This window comes from Thunnus thynnus, chromosome 20 (genome assembly GCF_963924715.1).
Source record: "Thunnus thynnus chromosome 20, fThuThy2.1, whole genome shotgun sequence".
In the NCBI taxonomy this organism is placed as follows: Eukaryota; Metazoa; Chordata; class Actinopteri; order Scombriformes; family Scombridae; genus Thunnus; species Thunnus thynnus.
In genome coordinates this window covers 22,836,403-22,858,786 of record NC_089536.1, presented here as the reverse complement: position 1 = coordinate 22,858,786, position 22,384 = coordinate 22,836,403, and the positions used below count along the sequence as shown (strand labels likewise).

Genomic DNA, 22,384 nt, shown 5'->3' with positions numbered 1-22,384 from the left:
TGTGCAAAAATGTATTTAAAAGTTGACGTGAAGCTTATATGAGGCTTCAGCAGTCTGAGTTAGTTATATCAAGTGGATATCTGACACATTTACACTCTTTTTAGCATCAAATTCCCTCTTTGTGCTTCCTTAGATACTGTTTCCCTGTTGAGCTGCGGTGGAAGTATAGTAACAAAAAGAGGGACTTTGACACTAAAAAGACTGTAATGTTGAAAGATATCTACTTGATTTGACTCATTTGGACGCTGGAGCTTCATATTAGCTTCAAACTTTTTAATACATTTTGCACAGAAGGAGGACTGTGGATTTTGTCCCCTATCACTTACATTGTAAGTGTGTCATGAAGGGATCTTCTATGAAGCCCTGAAAGTCCCTACAGGCGGTATTTTTTTATCTTTATCAAGATAAAATCTTGTGCGCACAAGATTTTATCTTGTGGGAACAGGTTAATATCTGTTCAGTAAAGGCGTGATAGGCCTATGCTTTGAAGACCATAGGGGTAAGTTGCAAGTGGTATATTTTTATCTTGTGCCCACAAGACAACCACAAACAGCATAGCTTACATACAGCATACTGCTGCATTGCTTTGTCCTCCTTCAACCTGAGCAGTACCAGAATAACTGCGACAAAACATTATTATACGTCTGTGATATATATAAAGTAATTCTAGATTGTTTTTCTGTTATTAGGACTGAGGCTGTATTTATCAAGCTTTTGTGTTCATATTTAATCTGCTCTAACAAGTGCAATATCTGTATCAGTGCGATCAAAGCTTGATTCATCACTATTGCAAAGCTGTATGTTCCACATTACAATTACATTATTAAAATTACATACATACAAACATCTCTCCTCTCACGGAATATCTCTGTCTGAACACCACCTTCTGAAACTCCTAAAAGGTTCGGTGATCAATGATCAGCCTATCACTGCAACAAGCACAGTCTCCTATAGCTTTAAGCCTAGATTGCGGAACAACTAGCGGACCTTGATCAGAGTACCTTCGAGACCTGCTGGTGACATAGGGCTGCAGTAGATCTGTAATGATGCAGGTGCCTGACGATGCAGAGCTCTACAGGTGATCACAAGAACTTTGAATTGGATTCTGAATTTGATGGGGAGCCAGTGAAGAGCGATCAGAATCCATGTCACATGAGACCTTTTAGAGGACCTGGTCAAGAGTTCAACAGCAGCATTTTGGACCACTTGTAAACCATCCAGGGATGTTTTGCTGAGGCAGGTGAAAAGGGAGTTATAGTAGTCAAGTCGGGATAAAAGCGTGAATTAACATTTCCATCTCCGCTTGAGACACAGATCATTTTCTCATTAAATTTGAAGCATCACTGGCCTGTCCTATTAATATCAGCACAGATGTATTTACCACTCGACACATTGGTCTGTCTACTTTACCTGCACTTGGTCAGCAGTTGCCTGAGGTCTCTGCTCCTTTCACAGTAGAGACTGTTGAAAATATCACTAGTGACTTCAATGCGGCCCTCTGGTTTCAGTGGTCTAGATTCAGTTGCACCTCTTATTACCAAAACTAGGTGCTTAAATAGGTCTACATCAAGTTTTTTTTACCTCTCTTGACACAAATGTTAACTGAAAGACAAGCGTACTTTATCTACTGTGAAAGCAGCATATTTCTCTCGCTTAATCAGTAAACGCAATCCTAGATTTCTCTTTGACACTGTAGCTAAACTTTCTAAAAAGCAGCATTCTATCAGCTGCTCACCTATCACAGCTCATGAGTTTCTAGAGACTCTAGAGTTGTGTCTCAACAACTCAAACAATTATGTATATGAAGCCTTTTACACCAGTTCTAGCCTCCCTGCACTGGCATCCTATCCATGTTAGATCAGACTTGCTTCTGATGACTTGTAAAATCCTAAATGGGCATGCCCCATCATACCTGTCTGATTTCCTTAAACCTTATTTTCCATCTCAAACTCTCTCCTCTCAAAATGCAGGGCTCCTGTGTATCCCTACAGTTAAAAAGAGATCAGCAGGCGGCAGGGCCTTTTTCCTAGCAGGCCCGGCTTTTATGAAATAATCTCCCTGCTGATGTCAGACAGTCTGAGTCTGTTGAGTTCTTTCAGTCTAAACCTGAAACTCATCTTTTTGCCTTAACTTTCAATTGTTCGCCTTTGATTGATTACTTTATGACTTTGTACTGTACGGTGGGTTGGTCTCAGTCATAATGAAATTATCAAGCCCTACTAATTATTCACCTTATCTGTCCTGCTGCCGAGATTATCGATTATTGCAGCTGTTCTGGTGAACACTGCACCTCTCTTATCTTTGTTTGTTTGTTGTCCACAAGCACATGAGCACGTGGGCTGGTTCTTCATCCTGCAGGAGATTCAGCCTCTCTCTCTCTCCTGTGTGAAGGCTGTCCTTATCTCTCTCTCTCCCCTACGTGTGTGGTTTCTTGTCTCTCCTCCTCAGTGTGTGTAAATATTGTGATGTGAATCTCCCCTGTGTGCATGTTTTGACTTTTCCCAGGTCTCCGTGGTGATGGAGGTCGCATGGCATGGCTCGGGTCCTATTCTGTTTTTGGCAGCACCTGGAAGCTGCTTGGCGTCCCCTTGATCACATTCTTCATATATATATATATATATATATATACATATTATGAATGTGACCGAATCCATTATTATATTTCTCATCCTGTGTGTCCATACTGTATCTCTGTAATTTGTCTTTCTTGTTCTATTCTATACACACATCAATTGCATGTCTGTCTGTCCTGGAAGAATGAGCTCTCCTCTGTTGCTCTTCCTGAGGTACGTCCATATTTTTACTCTTTAAAGGGTGATTTTTTAGGAATTTTTCCTTATTCGAAACAAGGGTCTTAGGACAGGGGATGTTGTATTGCTGCTGAGGCCTATTTGTGATTTGTGATATTGGGGTATACAAATAAAATTGACTAAATTGACTGACTGACTAGGTCTCCTCTGGAGCTCTCCCAAATATTCCCAAGATAGGATTAAAAATGCATCACTGAGAATTTTGGGCCAGTGAAGAGTGATTTCCTACTTTGAGAAGCTTGATAAAGATGGCCCCAGATGTATAGCACAGTGAAGCCCAAGTGGACTAGAAAGTACTGTACAGTACAATCAGAACTTTTCAGACTTGTGCTTCATGTACCAGCTCAATGAAAAGACAAAATCTTAAGACAGGGAGAGAGGGTGGAACTGAAAAAAAAGTTCACTCTTTTACAAAGAATTTCACCAAAATAAAGCTTTAATACAAACATGTCTTGGTTTGAGTCTTTGTAATTCTTTACATCTCTTTAAAGGTTATTTGAAATTAGATCCAGAGTTTTGGGAAGTTTTTATGTTTCAAATTAACTGTATAATGGTTATATATAAGATTATAAAACTTTTTAGATGACCCATCTCAGGTACAGAGCCTCACAAAAATACTGAATACCAAGTGCTGAATTGTGGGCTTTGTCTTGTACTTAGATTGTGATTAGAAGCTTTCTGTTAAGATTTTGTAGTTGTCATCCTCTCAGTTACATCCATTATTGCTTCCACAGCTGTCTAAAGAGGAGATATATCTTACACATTTTCTTCCATTTTTCTTTTTTATGGATCTTTTTTTAGTGTTTGGGCCTTATGTGACATTGAATTAAATATTAGACTTGATGTTTAACCTATATCCAAACCAAAAATATTTATAAAATAAATAAATCAGAGCTTTATAATTTGCTAAATTGTGATACATTCTTGTCACAGGAAAGGCTGAATCTCAACTAGCACTGAGTCCTCTGAAGAGAGAACCAATTAGCACTGATCAGTAATAGCTGTGCCACCTGCACAGGTGCTTTTTTATACCTTGCATGCGGCACAGGTAGCATTTCCTCTTTGTGACTGGAGTAATGGAAGCTGTTCAGGCCTTGCTTCTCGTTGTGCTGACTGTTTGGCTTACTAAAGGTTTTTATATTCTTTCTGTTTAAAGCTTGTGTTTAAGAAATTGTTGATTATGTGATTTCAGACAAAATATTTCAGCTACTAGAGTATGTTTTGGCAAAACTTTAGAAAAATGTTTGATTCCTGAAACAACATCATTTAGCTGTAACAAATTTGCGTGTGCCATTCAACAACATGATGTAATCAATGGCAGGTGTACTGTCCACAGGGTGTTGTTTGCCAGCTGGTGGCACAAGTGAAAGTCATGATAATGGTCTGAAGAGGAGAACGAGAGGTAAGAATATTACTGACAAAATCGTTTTTCAGCCATTTTCTGAGACTTAACTCTCTCTGACACTTACTTTTGTACTTTAGATCTGTCTCCCAATGATCTCGCCATAAAGAATGTCCTTGAACTTCTTAAGTCAATGGAGTCCATGTTGGAGAGTCATGCTGAAGAAGGTGAGCATGCTCTGTGAAACTTTACTAGCAAAATGCGAGTTTGTGTAGAGCCTTGGTTCTTTCCCCCATGCTGTGGTAAAGCTTTCAGTTGAATACTCTTTAATTGTCTGATATTGGGATTCCAACACCATGCCTAGTTAAAATGTACAATGTCAGGTTTACAGCTGCTGTTAACTTAAATCATGCAATTATATTTATAGTATACTTGTGTACTATCTAAGATGGAGTAAGAGCTTTATATTCTGTCATGTTGCATTAAAAGCAACTCAACTGGACTTAGTTATTTCAAGCCTGCTGGGGAAAATCAAAGTCTCAGAGTAAGTCCAGACTGACACAGGTTTGAATTTCAAGTCTTCAGGCAGTGAATTCTGAGGCGTGTAGTACTGCAGTGAATCATACTCTATTTCTGAGTTCTCAATTATTTAGTAATCAAATGTCTGTCTTTCTAGTACAACTGGAAACCAATGAAGTGGAAGCTGAGGCATCAGTTGGCCACCTGAAACTTGTAAATCAGCCCCTGAACAGACCAGAAGGGCTCAAAACTGAGAGAGATCACAGTCACATACACAACGTGACCGTGGGAGCTCTTGAAGCGGACAACATGACCGTGTCCGACAATGTGACCGAGAGAGATCACGGTTACCTACGCAACGTGACCGTGTCCGACGGCAACGTGACCGAGAGAGATCACGGTCGCCTACAAAATGTGACCGTGTCCGACGGCAACGTGACTGTGACCAACGACAACGTGACTGTGACCAACGACAACGTGACTGTGACCAACGACAACGTGACTGTGACCAACGACAACGTGACTGTGACCAACGACAACGTGACTGTGACCAACGACAACGTGACCGTGTCTGACGGCAACGTGACCGAGAGAGATCACGGTCACCTACAAAATGTGACCGTGTCCGACGGCAACGTGACCGTGTCCGACGGCAACGTGACCGTGTCCGACGGCAACGTGACCGAGAGAGATCACGGTCACCTACAAAATGTGACCGTGTCCAACGACAACATGACTGTGTCCGACAGCAACGTGACTGTGACCAATGACAACGTGACTGTGTCCGACAGCAACGTGACTGTGACCAATGACAACGTGACCGTGTCCGACAGCAACGTGACTGTGACCAATGACAACGTGACCGTGTCCGACGGCAACGTGACCGTGTCCGACGGCAACGTGACCGTGTCCGACGGCAACGTGAACGTGTCCGACGGCAACGTGACCGTGTCCGACGGCAACGTGACCGTGTCCGACGGCAACGTGACCGTGTCCGACGGCAACGTGACCGTGGGAGCTCATCGTGAAGCAGACAACGTGACCGTGTCCGACGGCACCGTGACCAACGACAATGTGACTGTGGGAGCTCATCGTGAAGCAGACAACGTGACCGTGTCCGACGGCAACGTGACCGTGTCCGACGGCAACGTGACTGTGGGAGCTCATCGTGAAGCAGACAACGTGACCGTGTCTGGCGACAACCTGGCTGTGGGAGCTCATCGTGAAGCAGACAACGTGACCGTGTCCGACGGCAACGTGACCGTGTCCGACGGCAACGTGACCGTGTCCGACGGCAACGTGACTGTGGGAGCTCATCGTGAAGCAGACAACGTGACCGTGTCCGGCGACAACCTGGCTGTGGGAGCTCATCGTGAAGCAGACAACGTGACCGTGTCCGACGGCAACGTGACCGTGTCCGACGGCAACGTGACCGTGTCCGACGGCAACGTGACCGTGTCCGACGGCAACGTGACCGTGTCCGACGGCAACGTGACCGTGTCCGACGGCAACGTGACCGTGTCCGACGGCAACGTGACTGTGGGAGCTCATCGTGAAGCAGACAACGTGACCGTGTCTGGCGACAACCTGGCTGTGGGAGCTCATCGTGAAGCAGACAACGTGACCGTGTCCGACGGCAACGTGACTGTGGGAGCTCATCGTGAAGCAGACAACGTGACCGTGTCCGGCGACAACCTGGCTGTGGGAGCTCATCGTGAAGCAGACAACGTGACCGTGTCCGACGGCAACGTGACTGTGGGAGCTCATCGTGAAGCAGACAACGTGACCGTGTCCGGCGACAACCTGGCTGAGGGAGCTCATCGTGAAGCCATTAAGAGGAGACATGCTCGTGATGCTGTTGCAACAAGACTATACAGGCGCTTCTTTTTTCATACAAATGAGGAACCAAACATTGACTCCATTGTGTCCACATCAGGGTCACACACTATCAAAAGTTGAACAGATTTAAGGAGCTATGCAAGAGTTGATTTTTGCATCAAGATGTTTCTGCATGTATCAGATTTGTCTTTTTTTAAAATAAAACTTATTTGTTCCCATATGTTTCCTTTTCTGGAGAATATTTTTTCATCTAAAGTGACAAATGCTTACTGTACATATAGCAAAACCAGGACTAACAAAACTGAATGCACTGAACAAAGTAACAGAAGCTCACATTTGGTTTTGAAACTTCATGGTAATAGTAACTCTAAGTGAATGGTATTCAGTTAAAATCCTTGGTATACAGCTGTGGGTTTTGTAGATTTGTTGTACCTCATCTACCAACATAAGTTCTTATGGAAGAACTGTTTCCATTTCAGCCAGTTTCCTATTTATCCTTTTGTAATATTTGAATTTCACATGTTCATTACTCATGATGTAAAATTTTCACAATTAATTAAAATAGTTTTTGCAGGATAACATACCACTGAACAAACTACAAGGATTACAAAATGTACAATATAGCAGATGTATGGTCAATCCTTATCTGATTGGCTATTCCTTCATGTGATCAATACTAGCTGCTCTAAGTCATTTTCACACTTTGCTGTAAGTAGGACTACGTCTTGTTGCTCATGCTCAGTGAAGAACTTATTACTCTTAAGTTGGTTCTTGAGAGCAATTTTAAGTGTGATTCTAAAAAGTTTGATAAATAGACCCTTGTTTTGTAAGTACCCCACACTGTATTTTATTGTTGCAGCGTATTAATTCCTGCTTTAAACTGTTTGAAATGTCCTAAATTTTGTTACCTTTGGACAGAGCCAGGCAACATGTTTCCCCATTTACAGTTTTTATGCTAAAATATGCTAAGCTAGGTTACGAGGCTGCTGGCTTATATTTAACAGGTATCCATCTTCTCGAACTTTCCACCAGAAAAGCCAATAAACACATTTCCCAAAATGTCGGAATATTCCTTGAAGCGGGCCTCCAAAATACTAGGGCACAATCAGCCACACCTGGATGAAAAAATAGAAAATACCGCCTCGTGGTTGTATGCCTCCGCCAACCAGTCAAGTTGCAGTTTACATCCATGTCTGTCCAGACTTCGAAGGAATTTACTTAAAGGTATTAAGTATATTTTCCTTGTATGTTTTCACATGCTTGGCCAATAAAGTTGATTATGATAGAACACAAAGTTGTAGCCATGACAGCAGACAATCCTTAAGATATGGATGTTGCTGCAAACAAGCTACAAATTCTAAAACATGGATGCTTCACACACATCTTCAACTGGCAGCACAGAACATCGATACAATCACCACAGTTTCATGGTGGGCACCAAGATTAGTGTCACCAATTCAGTATCCCACCAAATGTGAAATATGGTCACAATCTCCCCTTCTGTTCACAAGTTATGGAGTTGAATAATGGCCAGAAAAGTGTTTTTGCAGAGCATTATGATGTCACAGTGAAGTTGACCTTGACTTTTTGGATATAAAATGTCATCACTTCATTTTATCCTATTAGACATTTGTGTGAAACTTATATTTTATCATTATTAGCATATGAATTCTTGAGTTATGGCCAAAAACGTGTGGATGAATCAGATATATCAGGCTCGCTATCAGACAGCACGTGTTAATTGGATCAACTGATGTTGGTTTTGGTCTTTTCATGGGATTTGTTGACAATAAGAAAAGTATAGAATAACTCCAGCCTGAAGATTTAAATCCAGTCAAACTGAAAGTCAAAATGTAAACAAATCACCAGTGATGTGTGTTATTCTGACAGGCTTTAGCTAATTTAAATGAATAAAATCATAAAATAAGTAATGTCTTTCTTTAGTAATGCAATACACAAAAAGTATAATCATTAAAATGTAAGCCAAAACCCACCAAATACCATCTAAGCTGACACATAGATAACAGTAAATATTAAGAGAGCAGTCATGGGAAATGCAAGACAGGAATATAATGATATAAGTCACACTTTATTTTGTATTAAATATATTCAAAATGGACAGGATAATATGATACATTTTATTATATGAGGTGTAAGTGTAAAAACATATTTCAGTCACCGCATAGTTTTTACTCTCAAATATACACAGGTAAACTACCTACTCCATGTGCACAATATGAATGTAGTCCATGTTGAGTGCTTCATAATGCAACTCTGTTCTGTGCCCACTGTGGTCCTAGGTCCCCATCATAATGGCATCAACTGCAAGTATTTTATACTGCAACTTCTACTCAGTGTCCAGAATTCACCTGTAAACAGTTTCTTGACTTCAGTCATGTCCGAGCTACCTGCAGCATTTCTTCCACTGTCAGTAGTTTTTCTCTGGGTTTTCCACTGGCTTCACCCCTCTTTATTTCCACATTGTCAATCTTCTCCCAGTCTGCGAAAGTCACTGGTTTCACTCCTGCAAAAAAAGGCCAGTATGAACTTGAGAAATGATTATGGTAAAAAAAAAAAAAAAAAAAACAATTTCAATGTTCATTTGGGTACCTGGCTGTCGTTTTTAGACTAGAAAAATTGTGAACCTGTCCTTTGATGGCATCTTTTTTTAGAGCAACAGACACCTTGTGGGAAAACGAAATATTACACAAACATTGGTTTTGGCCTTTGTTTTGGCAGGACATTGTGTCAATTTTTATGACTCTAAAAATTTAGGGGTTAGGGCTTCTGCAACATATAAGTTTTGACCAATACTTTTAATAGTTTTTGACATTGCGTCATGCAGAGTAGAGTGACTTTAATGGCTCTTTCCTCTTTGGCTACGTTCCCCTTCGGTACCAAATACTGTTCTCACTATTATCAGTACTGGGATTATTGTGGTTATTATTTTTATAATTGTTTTAAGCAGTAACCAGACTGTTAGAGGGTGGATGTATAACACTTGACAGACTAGCAAGCTTCATGGCTTAAATTGCACTCAAATATTTAAAATGTAAACTCTTTTGTATTGCATTACAAATGATGCTCATAGTTGCTTGACACTGTAATGGACTATTTGTTGACTGTGGTTAGCTAAGGTTAATGTAGTCAAACGGTGAATTATAATGAAAGGTGAATTATAATGACTAAAATATCCAGAAAACGGGACTCAATTTTAACCACTGCTTGTCAAAATGTCTTTAGATCATATTGTAATTACTCTGACCATTAAAAAAAAATTAAAAAGTCTTTGATAAGGTAGGATACCTTTAGCTATGACCCTCACATGCAGGTGTCTTGAGGAAAAAAGATCTTTCAGTTGTTATGTTCACCTTTTGCTTCTCTTTTTATTAACTGAAATTGGCTCTTTCTATTAACACATGACTCAATTATGGCTTAACAGACAAATCCCGGGATCAGGCTACACAGTGTTAGCCCCATAATGACCTGACTGGACATATGTGGAGCGACGGGAACAAAAAAAGGGCATCAGGTGTTTGGTATGTCCTTTATAGTGAGTCGTAGTGATAGACAACCGATGCAGCATCAGCCACTCCTGATACTGTCCTGACAAAACGGACTATAGCCTCAGAATTTTTTTGCCTTTTCTCGCCTAGTTTGACAACATCCATGACATGTTGACCCATAGGAGCACAGAGCGTTAGCAGGAGCAAGAATACGTAACTCTATGATTGCCTTATCTGACATCATGACATCCAAATATTGTGTAATTTGACTTTTGATGCGGCTCCAATTAACTTAGAGATAAGCAAGAGGTGAGTCATGATATAAACTTCCAGGTCAGATAACGGCTTGGCAGATCAAAGGGAAAAGTACCTCTCTTTTCTAGCAGTGTGCTGATGCTTTGTGAACCAGGCTTGCCAGTAGATACATCCAAGGTTCCCGAGTTCATGTCCTCCACTAAGGATTGTGCGGTGTCAAAACTATTGTTCATAGTGGTGCCTATCACTCCAGTGGGGCCTGTTTTCAGCCAGCCACTACAATAAACACCTAGAAAGAAAGAAGAATTCGGTTCATTTTTTCAGTTACTGTTATTCCTTGAAAGGTTTTTTGTTTTGTAAGCGATCTTTTTATTTATGGTATTTACTGGGTACCTGCAGCTTGTTGAACGCGGCCCATGCTGTTCGGGACGATGGCTTTGCGAGAGTCAAACGGCACTGATGGGTCAATGGGGAGGCTCTTGTAGCCTATGCTGCTAATGACGAGGCCACAAGTCACATCCTCCAGTTCTCCAGTGAGCACTGCCCGGGCTGCCTCACCTGAACCCTGGTTACACAAATGCAACCAATGTTCAACAGGTAACTTTAAGAAGTTCTGTTTTCAACTGATCTGAATAAAGTGGGAAAATTGCTCCATCAACAGGAGGCCAAATCCTGTTTACCTCCAGCTTGTTGACCGCCAGTCGGATGCCAGCTGCTCTGCTACGGTCGGGGTCGGCCAGGACCTCCACGGGGCTCCGGAAGAATCGAAAGCCCCAGATGCGGGAGGCCTTGTTTCGTCTTTCCTGCTCCTTCTCTCCCGGTATCTCCAGGGCTGTCTTCAACATCAGCTCTGTCAGACGCTTCCTCGGCCGCGGCAAATCTGACACAGCAGACACACTTAGGCTTAAAATGGACATCTGTCTGTTTTGAGATCATTTCTGATTCCAAATGTCTTTTCTTGTGTTGTGCTGAAGCTAATATGAGGTTCTACCAGTCTTCAAGCTACGGTCGGAGGAGTGATAGTAACATACAGAGGGAATTTTGTACTAAAAAGAGTGTTAAATAAATCAAGTGAATGTTATACAGTTACAAAGACTACTAGAGCCACATCTTAGCTTCAGCTGAACTTTAGAATATATTTTTGCACAAAAAGAGGACTGTGGATTTTGTTCCCCATCACTTCCACTGGAATCTCATCAGGAAAGTGAGTATTGTTTTAAGACAGACTTTAAAAAATGTGAACTTATCCTTTAATAATTAATTGTAACAACAGACCAGTCACATAAAAAAATCAACAACAGTCTTTATCACACAACTTGACATTTTGTGGCCAGTTGTTAGTACCAGTTTTACCATTTTCTGGCTTATATATTAAACTATAAAGCTCTTGAGTCTTTTTTGAAGAAAGAAATAGCTACAAAGATTTTGTAGACTAATTTATAAATGATTAAAATGTATTATCATATTATGATATTGTCATGTTTTTGTCCACCAAAACTTTACCAAAATGTTGATGGCTCCTTTTTACAAGACTAAAATGTTTCGAGTTTAGTTCTGACTAAAATTCACACAATTTTCTGATCTCAGGAATACAATTAAATCAAGAAATTGTTGCCAAAATTAACACTAGTATGTATGTAGCATGTATGTATGTGTGTATGTGTGCATAACGTATGTGTTTTTTCATCTGTGTTGGTGTGTGTATTGTGTACTGTAACCGATTCATCATCATGTGGCCTCCATGTATTTAGTAAATATGGAAAGTGTGTTGGTGTATCTGTGAAAATGTGTGCATATGTCGTCAAAAGGACCTACAAAAACAACAAACATGTCACGTCTTTTGATAATTATTATTCCATTGCGGTATTTTAATTCAAAACGGAGAAGAACAGAGGAAACAGGTGGTTGGCATCAACAAGCATCAAAACTCTCTTGTTTTCATAAATTTCCTGTAACTGCTCGCTTTTAGAAGCGTTTGCTATAACCACTAACCATTCACTTCTGCAGTGAGCATATTATCATTGACAGAATTTAGCAGCACTAAATATAAGACACACATACAAACCACCAGTTTCAGATATCATCCTTCACTTACTGGTTATCATGTGCAACAGAAATGAGATCAAGGTTCTCACAATTAGCCATGAACAAAGGCAAGGAGACTGTCATCATTATAAATCACAACATGCTCAGCAGCATCAATCAGCCCAATGCCAGTCCTCTAGCAAGGACGAGGACGGCCACAGGATCAGCAGCAGGGTGAAGATGGCTTGCAGAAACAAGGTCTTGCAAAATTTTCAAAGCCTTTTCTAAACCCGCAGTTTTTTGCAGCAGCAGAAAATTTCTCTGAACTGCAGACCATCTGACACCTGCTGTCTTCTTATCTGATAGAAGCTATGGGTCTCTATACGTTAAACCACAGCATGCATGCATTCTTTCCTTCCTTGTGACCTTTTCAACAGTATCTATATTAGTCAAGTTTCTTTTGAACTCATACTTGCAACACGTATCTTACATGTTTGTTGCTGCTGGTGTGGTGAAAGAAACCTCAGCTGTATTGCATCTAACACACACTCTACTCTATGTATTGCATTGCCTTAACTCAAAATGTGTGCGTGCAGCTCTTCAGACTTACATGGTTTAAGAATAGAGTAAGTGTGAAGTGCAATTCTCGAAAAGAGGAAACCATTCAGATGAAGTCTCGATTCTTACCTTTAAGAGCCTCTGTGACACCCTCAAAATCAGCCACCACCATCTCTGGTCTGGCGCCTGGCAGGTTCACCATTTCTCTAAGCTCCTGTAGACAAGGAAAACATAGCAATACAACTACGACTACTACAAAACTTGGGTCTTATTTTTGTAGTGCTGTGATACCATCATTTCTGTCTGTAATGTTAACTCACCAAGTAATTGCTGAGATATAGGAACACACTGATACAAAGACGGGACAAGACAGACAAGCAGTCAGATGTTCAGGCAGGTTTTAAACAAGCCGATAGTTTAGCCACATTATCTAAATTAGTGATTCCCACAGATTGTCACAGTAAACTACCAAATACAGTAGGCTGACGACACAGTACACAACTATCACCAATCTGAGTCAAACAAGTAGAGAAGCCGAAATTATGAGCTAAAATAATGTAATGATGGACAAACAATTGGAATAATATGCTATTAGTAAAAGATAAACAGTTGGAATAATTAGCTAAAAGTAAAAGATAAACAGTTGGAATAATTAGCTAAAAGTAAAAGATAAACAGTTGGAATAATTAGCTAAAAGGAATGGATAGATAGTTAAAATAGTTCATTAAAAGTAAATTCATGCTGTAGAACGAATGCAAACGTGACCAAACTGACCTAAACATCGACATTTCAATTGTATGAAAACATGACTTAAAGCTAAAAGTCTACAGCCATGCTAGTGGCTCAGTGAGGCTTTACAGAGGCACAGCAGACAGCTAAATGCTAATGCAAATATGCTAAATATGCTGATGCTAAACAGGTATGTTTACCAAGTTCACCATCTTAATTTAGTGAGCAAGCATGCCAACATTTAATAATTAGCAGAGACAAATTACAGTTGAGGGTGATGAAATGTGGATTTTATTAGTTTTGTAGGTATGTGGTCATGAATCAAAAGATTGGCCAAATTACATTTTTGATTGGATGGATAGTGGATGAAAAATCAGGGGATCAAAAAGACAACTGTGTACACACATCTACAGCAAGTAAAGTAGGTCATAGTTGACCAGGAAGTGTGTCTGTCAATGTTTACAACAGTTTGGGTAAACATTTTACCATTCGCCCTTGTTTTCTCTTCCAAATAAATTTGGTTAATCTGAAGATTTGACTGCTCATGTTTCTTGCCTATTGTGTGTTCCCAGATTTTAAAAAGACCCAAGGTGAAATAAACCAGGATTATACTTAACGTGGCTTGGTTACTGGGTTAATGAAGGTCAAATGACAAAACATTTGGTTTAAGTCGGGATGTACGAGTGTTAGTGAAAGAAGAACATGGGTGCAGCTGAAATATTTCTCTCTCTTTTTTTAACGCCAGTATCGGTAACAAAATGTCTCTTTCGATACACACCTTGATTGTGCAAGCGACCTGCATGGGTCCTCTCCTGCCAACTATCAGCACCCTGCGTACCTGACTCTCAGCCAGAGCCTCCAGGGCTGGCTGGGTGATGTCAGTCTTCTGCAGACAAACCAGAGAATTTTCCCATCACAGTCTCTGCAATAACATTTTCATTGGAAGTTGATATTTATATTATATTTTTTCTTTTTATATGGTGTTATTTCTGCTGCTGTATGTGGTTTCTATTCTGACATTTGTCAGTTGTAACTGTAAATTGTAATATGACATCATTCCTCAGGTATGCTGTTGATGAATTGAAGGTTCTGCGACCACGGTGCTCACAAACCAGTTCTTACAAGACAAAGTATACCGCAATATTGTCGCTAACTGAATTGAGGTCGTTTAGTGGTTAAATGTGCAAAGCACGCACTTCTTTTTGTTTATAAACAAAAGTGAAACCTGTCAGGAGGTTATGTACTTCCTGTTAGGTTAGACCATATACTTAACTAGGGCTGCAAGTAACCATTATTTTCATTATTGATTAATCTGTTGATCTTTTTTTCAATTAATAAATTAGTTGTTTGGCCTATTCGATGTCAAATAATGGTGAAAAATGCAAACTAATATTTCCAAAAGCCCAAGGTGCAATCTCAAATGTCTTGTTTTGTCCCAATAGTCCACAACACAAAGATATTCAGTTTACTATCATAGAAGAAAATAAATAGATCACAGTAAATAAATAAGTAAATAATCACATTTAAGAAGCGGGAACCAGAGAATTTAACTAATTATGTGATTATGAAAAATAGTTGGTGATTCAATTTCTGTCAATCGACTAATCGATTAATTGTCTAATTGTTGCAGCTCCAACCTCAACAGACACAGACATTTAGAAAAAGAAAAAGAAAAGTCTTCTGCACAGCACTTGAATTTAGTCAGGAGCTGACCAGACAAAAACAATTTACATCTGCCAAGATTCAGAACTTCTCTGTGTGAATTATCTAACAGATAATCTCAGCTGTGGAAAAGTACTGGTTACAAAAGTTATAATTCATGCTTTCAGTTTATTTGATGGACCATCCAACTCAAAAACTGGAGCTGAAAGATTCATCTTGACGTTGGAAGCAGTAGTTTGACAAAAAAAAAACCTCATCCGAAGGTCTACTTACTAATTTTTTCCTGGGAACTGTATCTTTCAACTATATATCAAGGTTGTAACCCTTGTCTCTGTTCAAAAGGAGGTAAGTGAAGATTTTCTTTCAGCACTTATTTTATTGTTTTATTTTCTTTATGCCTAAGTATTTTTGTGTACAAAACATAACAACAACAACAACTTGCTCAATGCTGGTGTAATCAGATGATGAAATCATGACACGTGCATCCATTTCCTCTGATCTTGATTAAAGCAAAGTTATTTTTCTTCAACCATAACAAAAAAGTCTGCAGCTGCTTCTACAGAAACCCAGCTGGACAAACACACACACATACACACACACACACACACACACACACATACACACACATACACACACACACACACACACACACACACACACACACACACACACACACACACACACACACAGGTGGCTTTCAGGATTCTTTTAGGAGTCAATAAGCCTTGAATAAAAGAGCGCATTCACACACTGTGTTGAAGACTTGCTCTGTTAACATTGTTTAAGACCCATTTCTTCTGTCTTTTTCTATAGTCCTAATGTGTGGTTTCTTTCCTAGATTGTCATACATGTATTATTATGTTTTTAATTAAATAAATCACCAAGTCTGTGTGTTTCTCACTTTTAAAATATCAATGGGAGACAGCAGTATTCTTGCCACATCCAAGGCAACGTTGCCTTGACCTAGAATCACAGCTGTTTCACAATTCAGGTCTGGTCTCAGCTGAAAGAAAAAGATAGTAGAGAGACACAGATCTGACAGTACAGGGGAAGATAAACATCAGGAGACAGAATACGAGGTGAAACTGATAAAGACAAAGATCAGCTGTCTCGGCACAACATGTTTACACCCACTAGATTTACAGAGTCTAAGAGTCTTACCTCTCGACAGCTTGGCTGCCCATTGTACCAACCCACAAAGTCTTTGGCGGAGTGCACACCGGCCAAGTCTTCTCCTGGAACCCCCATTCTTCTATTTCCCTCTGCCCCATAACTCTGCCATAAAATATACAAAACACCCCAATGCATAAAGTTGCTTGTGCACATACTCTCACGTGAGGACCTTTTTTTATTTACTGGTGTGAACACACTCTCATGTGAGGACCTTTTTTTATTTACTGGTGTGAAGACAACAGCGTGTGTTCATATCCTTACCAGTACGACTGCATGGTAGGCTTGCTGCAGCTCTTCAACACTCACATCCTTCCCCACATTCACGTTACCGTAGAAACTGCAGCGTGAATGTTTGGCTGTCTGCGTGAATGTGTTGATGACGTTCTAAGGAGATGAAAAGAACAGACTTATTCAAATTCTAGACTAAAAAAGGACTAATAAAAGGTTTAGCAACTGCAGTGGTGATGAAATCTCAAGCGAATGATTGAGCTCTGGTTATAAATAACTCAGTTTAATGATGTAAGCTATAAGCTACAGTTATTGTATTAAAGTATTTATCAAAATTGGATGAAGATATAGGCATGAGTTTCTTATTATAATACTATTAAAAGACAAGGGGATGGCTGTAAGTCTGAAGGATAGTGATTTCTAGGGACAACATATAGGGATTCTCTTATTTTATTCAGCTTCATGTGCAAATTCCCACAAACAATCACATCTTTTTTTTTAAAGGATCAATCCTGCAATTTAGTATTGCTCTTCTATAAAGCTGGGGGACTTGCAAGAGACAGATTAAAATAAGAATTTTCAAAAACAAAGCAGCAGAGGTGGATATATTCTGACTTTTAATCCCTAGTGTGTGGCAAGCTCCAAAAACCTTGGCTCCTACACTTCCCAGAATGCAACTCAGCAATGTTTTTCATTAGTCCCTACAGCAAAGGTAAATGTTCTTGTGTTTCAAACTCAGCTGTGGAGCCCAACTCATTTGGACTTACAGTGGCTACTTAGTGTCAGTTTTTTGTTTTTGAGTTTGAATTCATTCATGTCATTATGTCTGAAGTCTCTCCAATGCACATGAAACCTGGTAACTCTCTAACCCCTTATACTGATTATAGAAACCAGGTTTCCCAAAAACATGACTTTTAGGAAGTCAGGTTTCTGCAGCAAACTGTTCCCCGGTTACTTAAGTGCCTGTGAACAACCTGAATGACATGTAAAACTGGTGAACTGCCTCTTAAACTGATATATTAGATGTATTAGATGTATAGAACACATTGTGAGCAAAACAATAATAAATCATTGGATAAACATCTTTTATGTTTATATTTGTGAGCTTTTGAAATGTGAAATTGGCATTCCAAAGTTGCTGTGTATACAATAGCAGTAGCAATAGTATTCACTTCATTGCCCTTCATTGGCTGCTGTTAACGTGTGAATTTTCGGAGCTTTTTTTCTCCCCCACCCACAGAGAGAGGCTTGCATCATACACTCCTTTTCAAAAGCACGAATGCATGACACCACACACATCACCTCATGTGAAGCCACACTATATCATTCATCTCAACACTCACCTGTCAGTCAGTTTACTTTCTATTTGACAAGTTTCTATTAACTAACTGCTATTTTCCATTGTTTGTGCCAGAGAATTTATCAGTTAGTAATTTCCCACCATGCACTACCCTAAGGGTTTTAGCAAACAGGTTTGTTTGAAGTTCTGACTGGATTTTTTTGCCTAGACATGCCAACAACTGTAATCAAAAAGCCAAATATTCTTTCCATCATATTTTTAACTGGAGGGCAAGATATTGGCCATGAACCAAAATGACCTGGAATAACTGTGAAGTCTGCTTTTCCTAAAAAAAAGAATCTTAAAAGTAAAAGAGCCTGCCTCCAAATCTGGCTACCAAATAGTGTAGGACAATTAACTGTTCTCTAACATATCTCATTAAGATTCAAGACCTTGACTTCTGGATGATCTGGAGCGACCCCAAACCGGACCAGGCCGAAGGGGACGGGCAGTCGCTCATAAATGTCCACCTCAGCATCTTGTCGGGCCTGGGAGGATGAAAAGGAAAGAAAACAGAGTCGTTCTGTGTTCCATTATAGTTGTAAAAGTTAATAAGTTAATAAAGGTAGACATTTTTCATGATAATGGCCCTTTAGGTAGAGTCAGAGGATAACATTGCTGCTCTTTTATACAACAAATCCTGGTGAAGTGATGAAATCAGCACTGAACTTATCCCACTAACAAGTATTGGTTATGACAATCTATATTAGATATTTTCTTTGTATTGCATGCATCTTAAGGAATGTAAGAAACCTTTAGTTGATGCACCATGTTCATGTCTCATAAAGACAGATATGGAATAACATCTAGTGTGAGGCCCTTATGTATAAAATCATTAGTTTGATAGGAACAGCGCCGAGATGTCTGACAGGTTGGCATATGACATCATGTCATAACTCATTATATGAAGGACAAATCCACTGATAATGGGAAACATATGTTGAAGAAATGGCAAGGTATAAGAGATCCCAGCTCAAGGTGGCTTGTTGTTCATTGTATTTGCATGTGACAGGAAAATAAACCATATTCAAACTTACGCTTCTTTGTGTGTCTCACTCTATTTGGGATCATCAGATAAACATAGTTAACACAATGAATTCCATTCAAAAACTAAAAAGGCCAATATGACAAAATTTCAAAAGCCTTTTTCTTTAAAATTGAAAACATCTCTACAAAAACTAGACAATATGTAAGACAGTGTGTCTGTCTGCATAGAAGGAATGTGTGTACTAACCAAGTGGGGTTACTCAATAATAACAGCTTGTCAGCATAAATAGGCCTGCATGTTGTTTCCTGTCCTTCTAATAGGCCTTTTGAAGCGGATGTGATGTACATCAAAGAATTGCAGCGCTATGCAACAGTGAACAACGCAGTTTACAAGCCTTTATTACCAACTACCATCATCATGTACATTTGTCAACTGATTTTTACATGAACATTTGAAAGACCTTGATTTTTCAGGTCAAAACAGTCAAACCTGTCTGCTTATTTTACCCCCAAACAGTTTCTAATTTTCCTGAAATTTGATTATATCACTAAATATATATCTATATCATGATATAATCACATTTTTTTCAAAATTTTCATCAATAGAAAATGACATATTGTCTATGTTGATAGAAGATTTTATCCGTTTCACCCACTCAAGTTCCTACACCTACACAGTCAAAACAGGAAATGCATACCTTAATCAAATGCTGTGCTGTGTAGAAACCTGCTGGTCCACCTCCAACGATACACACCTTTGGGCTACAAGAGGAAAAAGATGCCTTTCCACGCCAACTTATACCTGCAGAATCAACAGGGAGGATAAAACAAACAAGCAAACCTAATCCTATTTGAGATCGCAGCTGTATTCAGTACAGGAAAATATGAGCTTATAGTGAAAGAGCTAATTCAGGTTCTGTAATATCATTAGATTAGAGAAAGTTCATAAGCAGTTCACATACTGTCGGGAGTACCACTACTCTCCACTATAGCAAAAATAAGAGAAATAAGAAATATGACAGTGAGCAAAAAACTTCATATTGATAATGAAGAAATAATCAAAGTTTTATCAACATGTTTTTTAGGTTTTCTGATTGATGATAAACTCTCTTGGAGAGAACAGATTGGTCACTAAATCTCTTGGGATTCTGAGAAAAATAAGAGGTTTTGTACACAATACATATTTCTTAACATTATATTATAGTTTAATTTATCCATATTTAACATAGTGTAATATTGTATGGGCAGGTACCCTCCACCTTTTTTTTTTTTTTTTAAATTGTTGATGTTGACCCATTTTCATTTTCAACCCATGAAATACCAGTTTTTAGAAATTTGGTGTCAATGTCAATATTAACACCAGCATTGATGTGTTTCATCACAGTACAGTCATAAAATTTAGTTTACAGCTCAAAAAACACACTGAAGTGTGCAGTAGCTCTTCTTCAAATCTGGACATTGGTCTTTAAAGTGAGATATAAGAATGAAGATTTACCTTACAGCTTTAGATATTATTTGTTAGTAATTCACAATTTCATAATTACCCAACTACACAGGCTTCCTTTGTATAAAACATCAATATCAATATCATGCAGTTATCTTGTGGAATGAAAATGTACTTTAATGGATTCCTATGTGTCACTGTCTATGTACAAAAAGACTTGGAAATGCCCTGCTGTCAAAAACATCTGACTTGGAACAATAATAATCAATCCTAGTCTTGTTCACACTGTTAATATGGCAAATTACTCCCGCTTCTCTGCATCATTTAAATATAATCCTACACTTATTATATGGTGCAATTTTTGAACACTAACATTTTAAAATGTATTGGTGATTTTGTTTTGTATGTTTGTAGTAGAGCCCGGCTGATATACCAGTCAGCTGATATTATCGGCCGATATTGGGCTGTTACAGATATATTGGTATCAGCCTATATGTTTTTCCAAAATGTGTGTCTATGTATATATTGTATATAAAAGGTTAATGGCTGATATATCGATATCGGAATTTTTTTACTCCCTGATATCAGTATCGGCAACGGCCCCAAAAAATACACTATCGATCGGGCACTAGTTTATAGTCAACCTTTAACCTTATGTGGTATTCGTGTAAGCCATAACAGATTTCTATCTATCACACCGACTTTTATATGTCCTTCATTTGTTTTGTCTTGACGTATGTAAAACAAGGAACAAAGTAAATGAAAGTCAAAATATAGTACAATATAGTTAATTATTACTGAAATGAGTGGTCGGTACACTCGCCGGTTGGAGTCACTTTGTTAAATATTAGCCTATCTTCTAGCTATGTAGCTTTGCCAACAAACGACTTCACTAAAAAGTGGACGCAGTTTTGTATTGGGTTTGGCACATGTTCCCTCCATACAGGAACACAACAATGAACGTATTTGGGCTCCATGTTAAGCAATAAATACAGCATAGTTAATGTGTTTTCAGACTTCTCACCATAATGAAGTCGACTTATCCAACCACTTCTTCCTGACGTCCACATCTTCAGCTCAGAAAGCAGCAGTTTATGGCAGCTCATCTTTACCCCCCGGCTACAGACAAGCTCTCTGACTGAAAACCAAGTCGTAGTTAACGTTAAATCCACTGTATTTTCCTCCTGGCATTTGGTCACCAGCTCCACAGAACTGCTCCTGCTTTGAGCTTTGGACAGCCAGCAGGACTGAGAGCAAAAGCCAAGGTGAAAAAACCAAAACGTTTATCTTTCCTGGGAAGTTTCTACACTCTGCAAGCCCTCAACTAGCCAGTTAGCTGCATGAACGCGTTTTAAACCGCGTTTCTTTGATCTTATAAATATTACTGTAGCATTATTAGTATAGTATATCATCAGAACAGACTGTTTTGAAGGCTGCACCTTGTGTTACACCCAGAGGAGTCCGTGGAAAACAGAACATTCAGCACGTAGGTTCCACAGGGACAGATTTTCATATAAATGAATTAACTTGCTTCCACTACGGTACTACCATTGACTACCAAGCTTTATTTTTTCTTTATTTTCTTTATTAGGATCTCCATTAGCACCAACATAAGCATTGGCTATTCTTCCCGGAGTCCACCACACACACAGTCATACATACAGCATTCAGGAAGTATTCAGACCCCTTCACTTTTTTCACATTTTATGTTAGTCTTATGCTAAAATCGTTTAAATTAATTTTCAATCTACACTCAATACCCCATAATGACAAATCAAAACTTTTTTTTTTTTTTAGAATTTTTTGCAAATTAATTAAAAAGGAAAAACTTAAATATCACACTGACATAAGTATTCAGACCCTTTACTGTGACACTTGAAATTTAGCTCAGGTGCCTTCCATTTCTCTTGATCACCTTTAAGACATTTCTACATTTTGATTGGAGTCCATCTGTGGTAAATTCAATTG

At 39.1% G+C, this 22,384-nt stretch overlaps 2 protein-coding genes across 2 annotated transcripts; one reads left to right on the top strand and one right to left on the bottom strand.

The window, feature by feature from the left end:
• The first annotated feature begins 3,833 nt into the window (after positions 1-3,833).
• LOC137172206 (autotransporter adhesin BpaC-like) lies at positions 3,834-6,730 on the top strand. The gene is made up of 4 exons (XM_067576504.1): positions 3,834-3,941; positions 4,147-4,212; positions 4,293-4,379; positions 4,829-6,730. Exons 1-4 carry the CDS (start codon positions 3,887-3,889, stop codon positions 6,628-6,630), a joined length of 2,010 nt encoding a protein of 669 aa, XP_067432605.1. The 5' UTR covers positions 3,834-3,886; the 3' UTR covers positions 6,631-6,730.
• Positions 6,731-8,578: 1,848 nt separating this feature from the next.
• fdxr (ferredoxin reductase) lies at positions 8,579-21,862 on the bottom strand. Its single transcript, XM_067575819.1, has 12 exons — positions 21,441-21,862; positions 19,671-19,774; positions 18,378-18,473; positions 16,680-16,802; positions 16,407-16,520; positions 16,147-16,248; positions 14,362-14,469; positions 12,984-13,068; positions 10,952-11,151; positions 10,665-10,836; positions 10,387-10,560; positions 8,579-9,034 (listed from the first exon to the last, which is right to left on the bottom strand). Exons 1-12 carry the CDS (start codon positions 21,520-21,522, stop codon positions 8,904-8,906), a joined length of 1,491 nt encoding a protein of 496 aa, XP_067431920.1. The 5' UTR covers positions 21,523-21,862; the 3' UTR covers positions 8,579-8,903.
• Between the last annotated feature and the right edge of the window lie 522 nt (positions 21,863-22,384).

Coding starts and splice junctions, on each gene's coding strand:
- LOC137172206 (XM_067576504.1), top strand. CDS start 3,887: ATGGAAGCTGTTCAGGCCTTGCTTCTCGTTGTGCTGACTGTTTGGCTT. Junction 4,213..4,292: donor TCTGAAGAGGAGAACGAGAG/GTAAGAATATTA, acceptor TTTGTACTTTAG/ATCTGTCTCCCAATGATCTC. Junction 4,380..4,828: donor GGAGAGTCATGCTGAAGAAG/GTGAGCATGCTC, acceptor CTGTCTTTCTAG/TACAACTGGAAACCAATGAA.
- fdxr (XM_067575819.1), bottom strand. CDS start 21,522: ATGAGCTGCCATAAACTGCTGCTTTCTGAGCTGAAGATGTGGACGTCA. Junction 18,474..19,670: donor CAGCACAGCATTTGATTAAG/GTATGCATTTCC, acceptor TCATCCTCCCAG/GCCCGACAAGATGCTGAGGT. Junction 10,561..10,664: donor CCGCGTTCAACAAGCTGCAG/GTACCCAGTAAA, acceptor CTTTCTTTCTAG/GTGTTTATTGTAGTGGCTGG.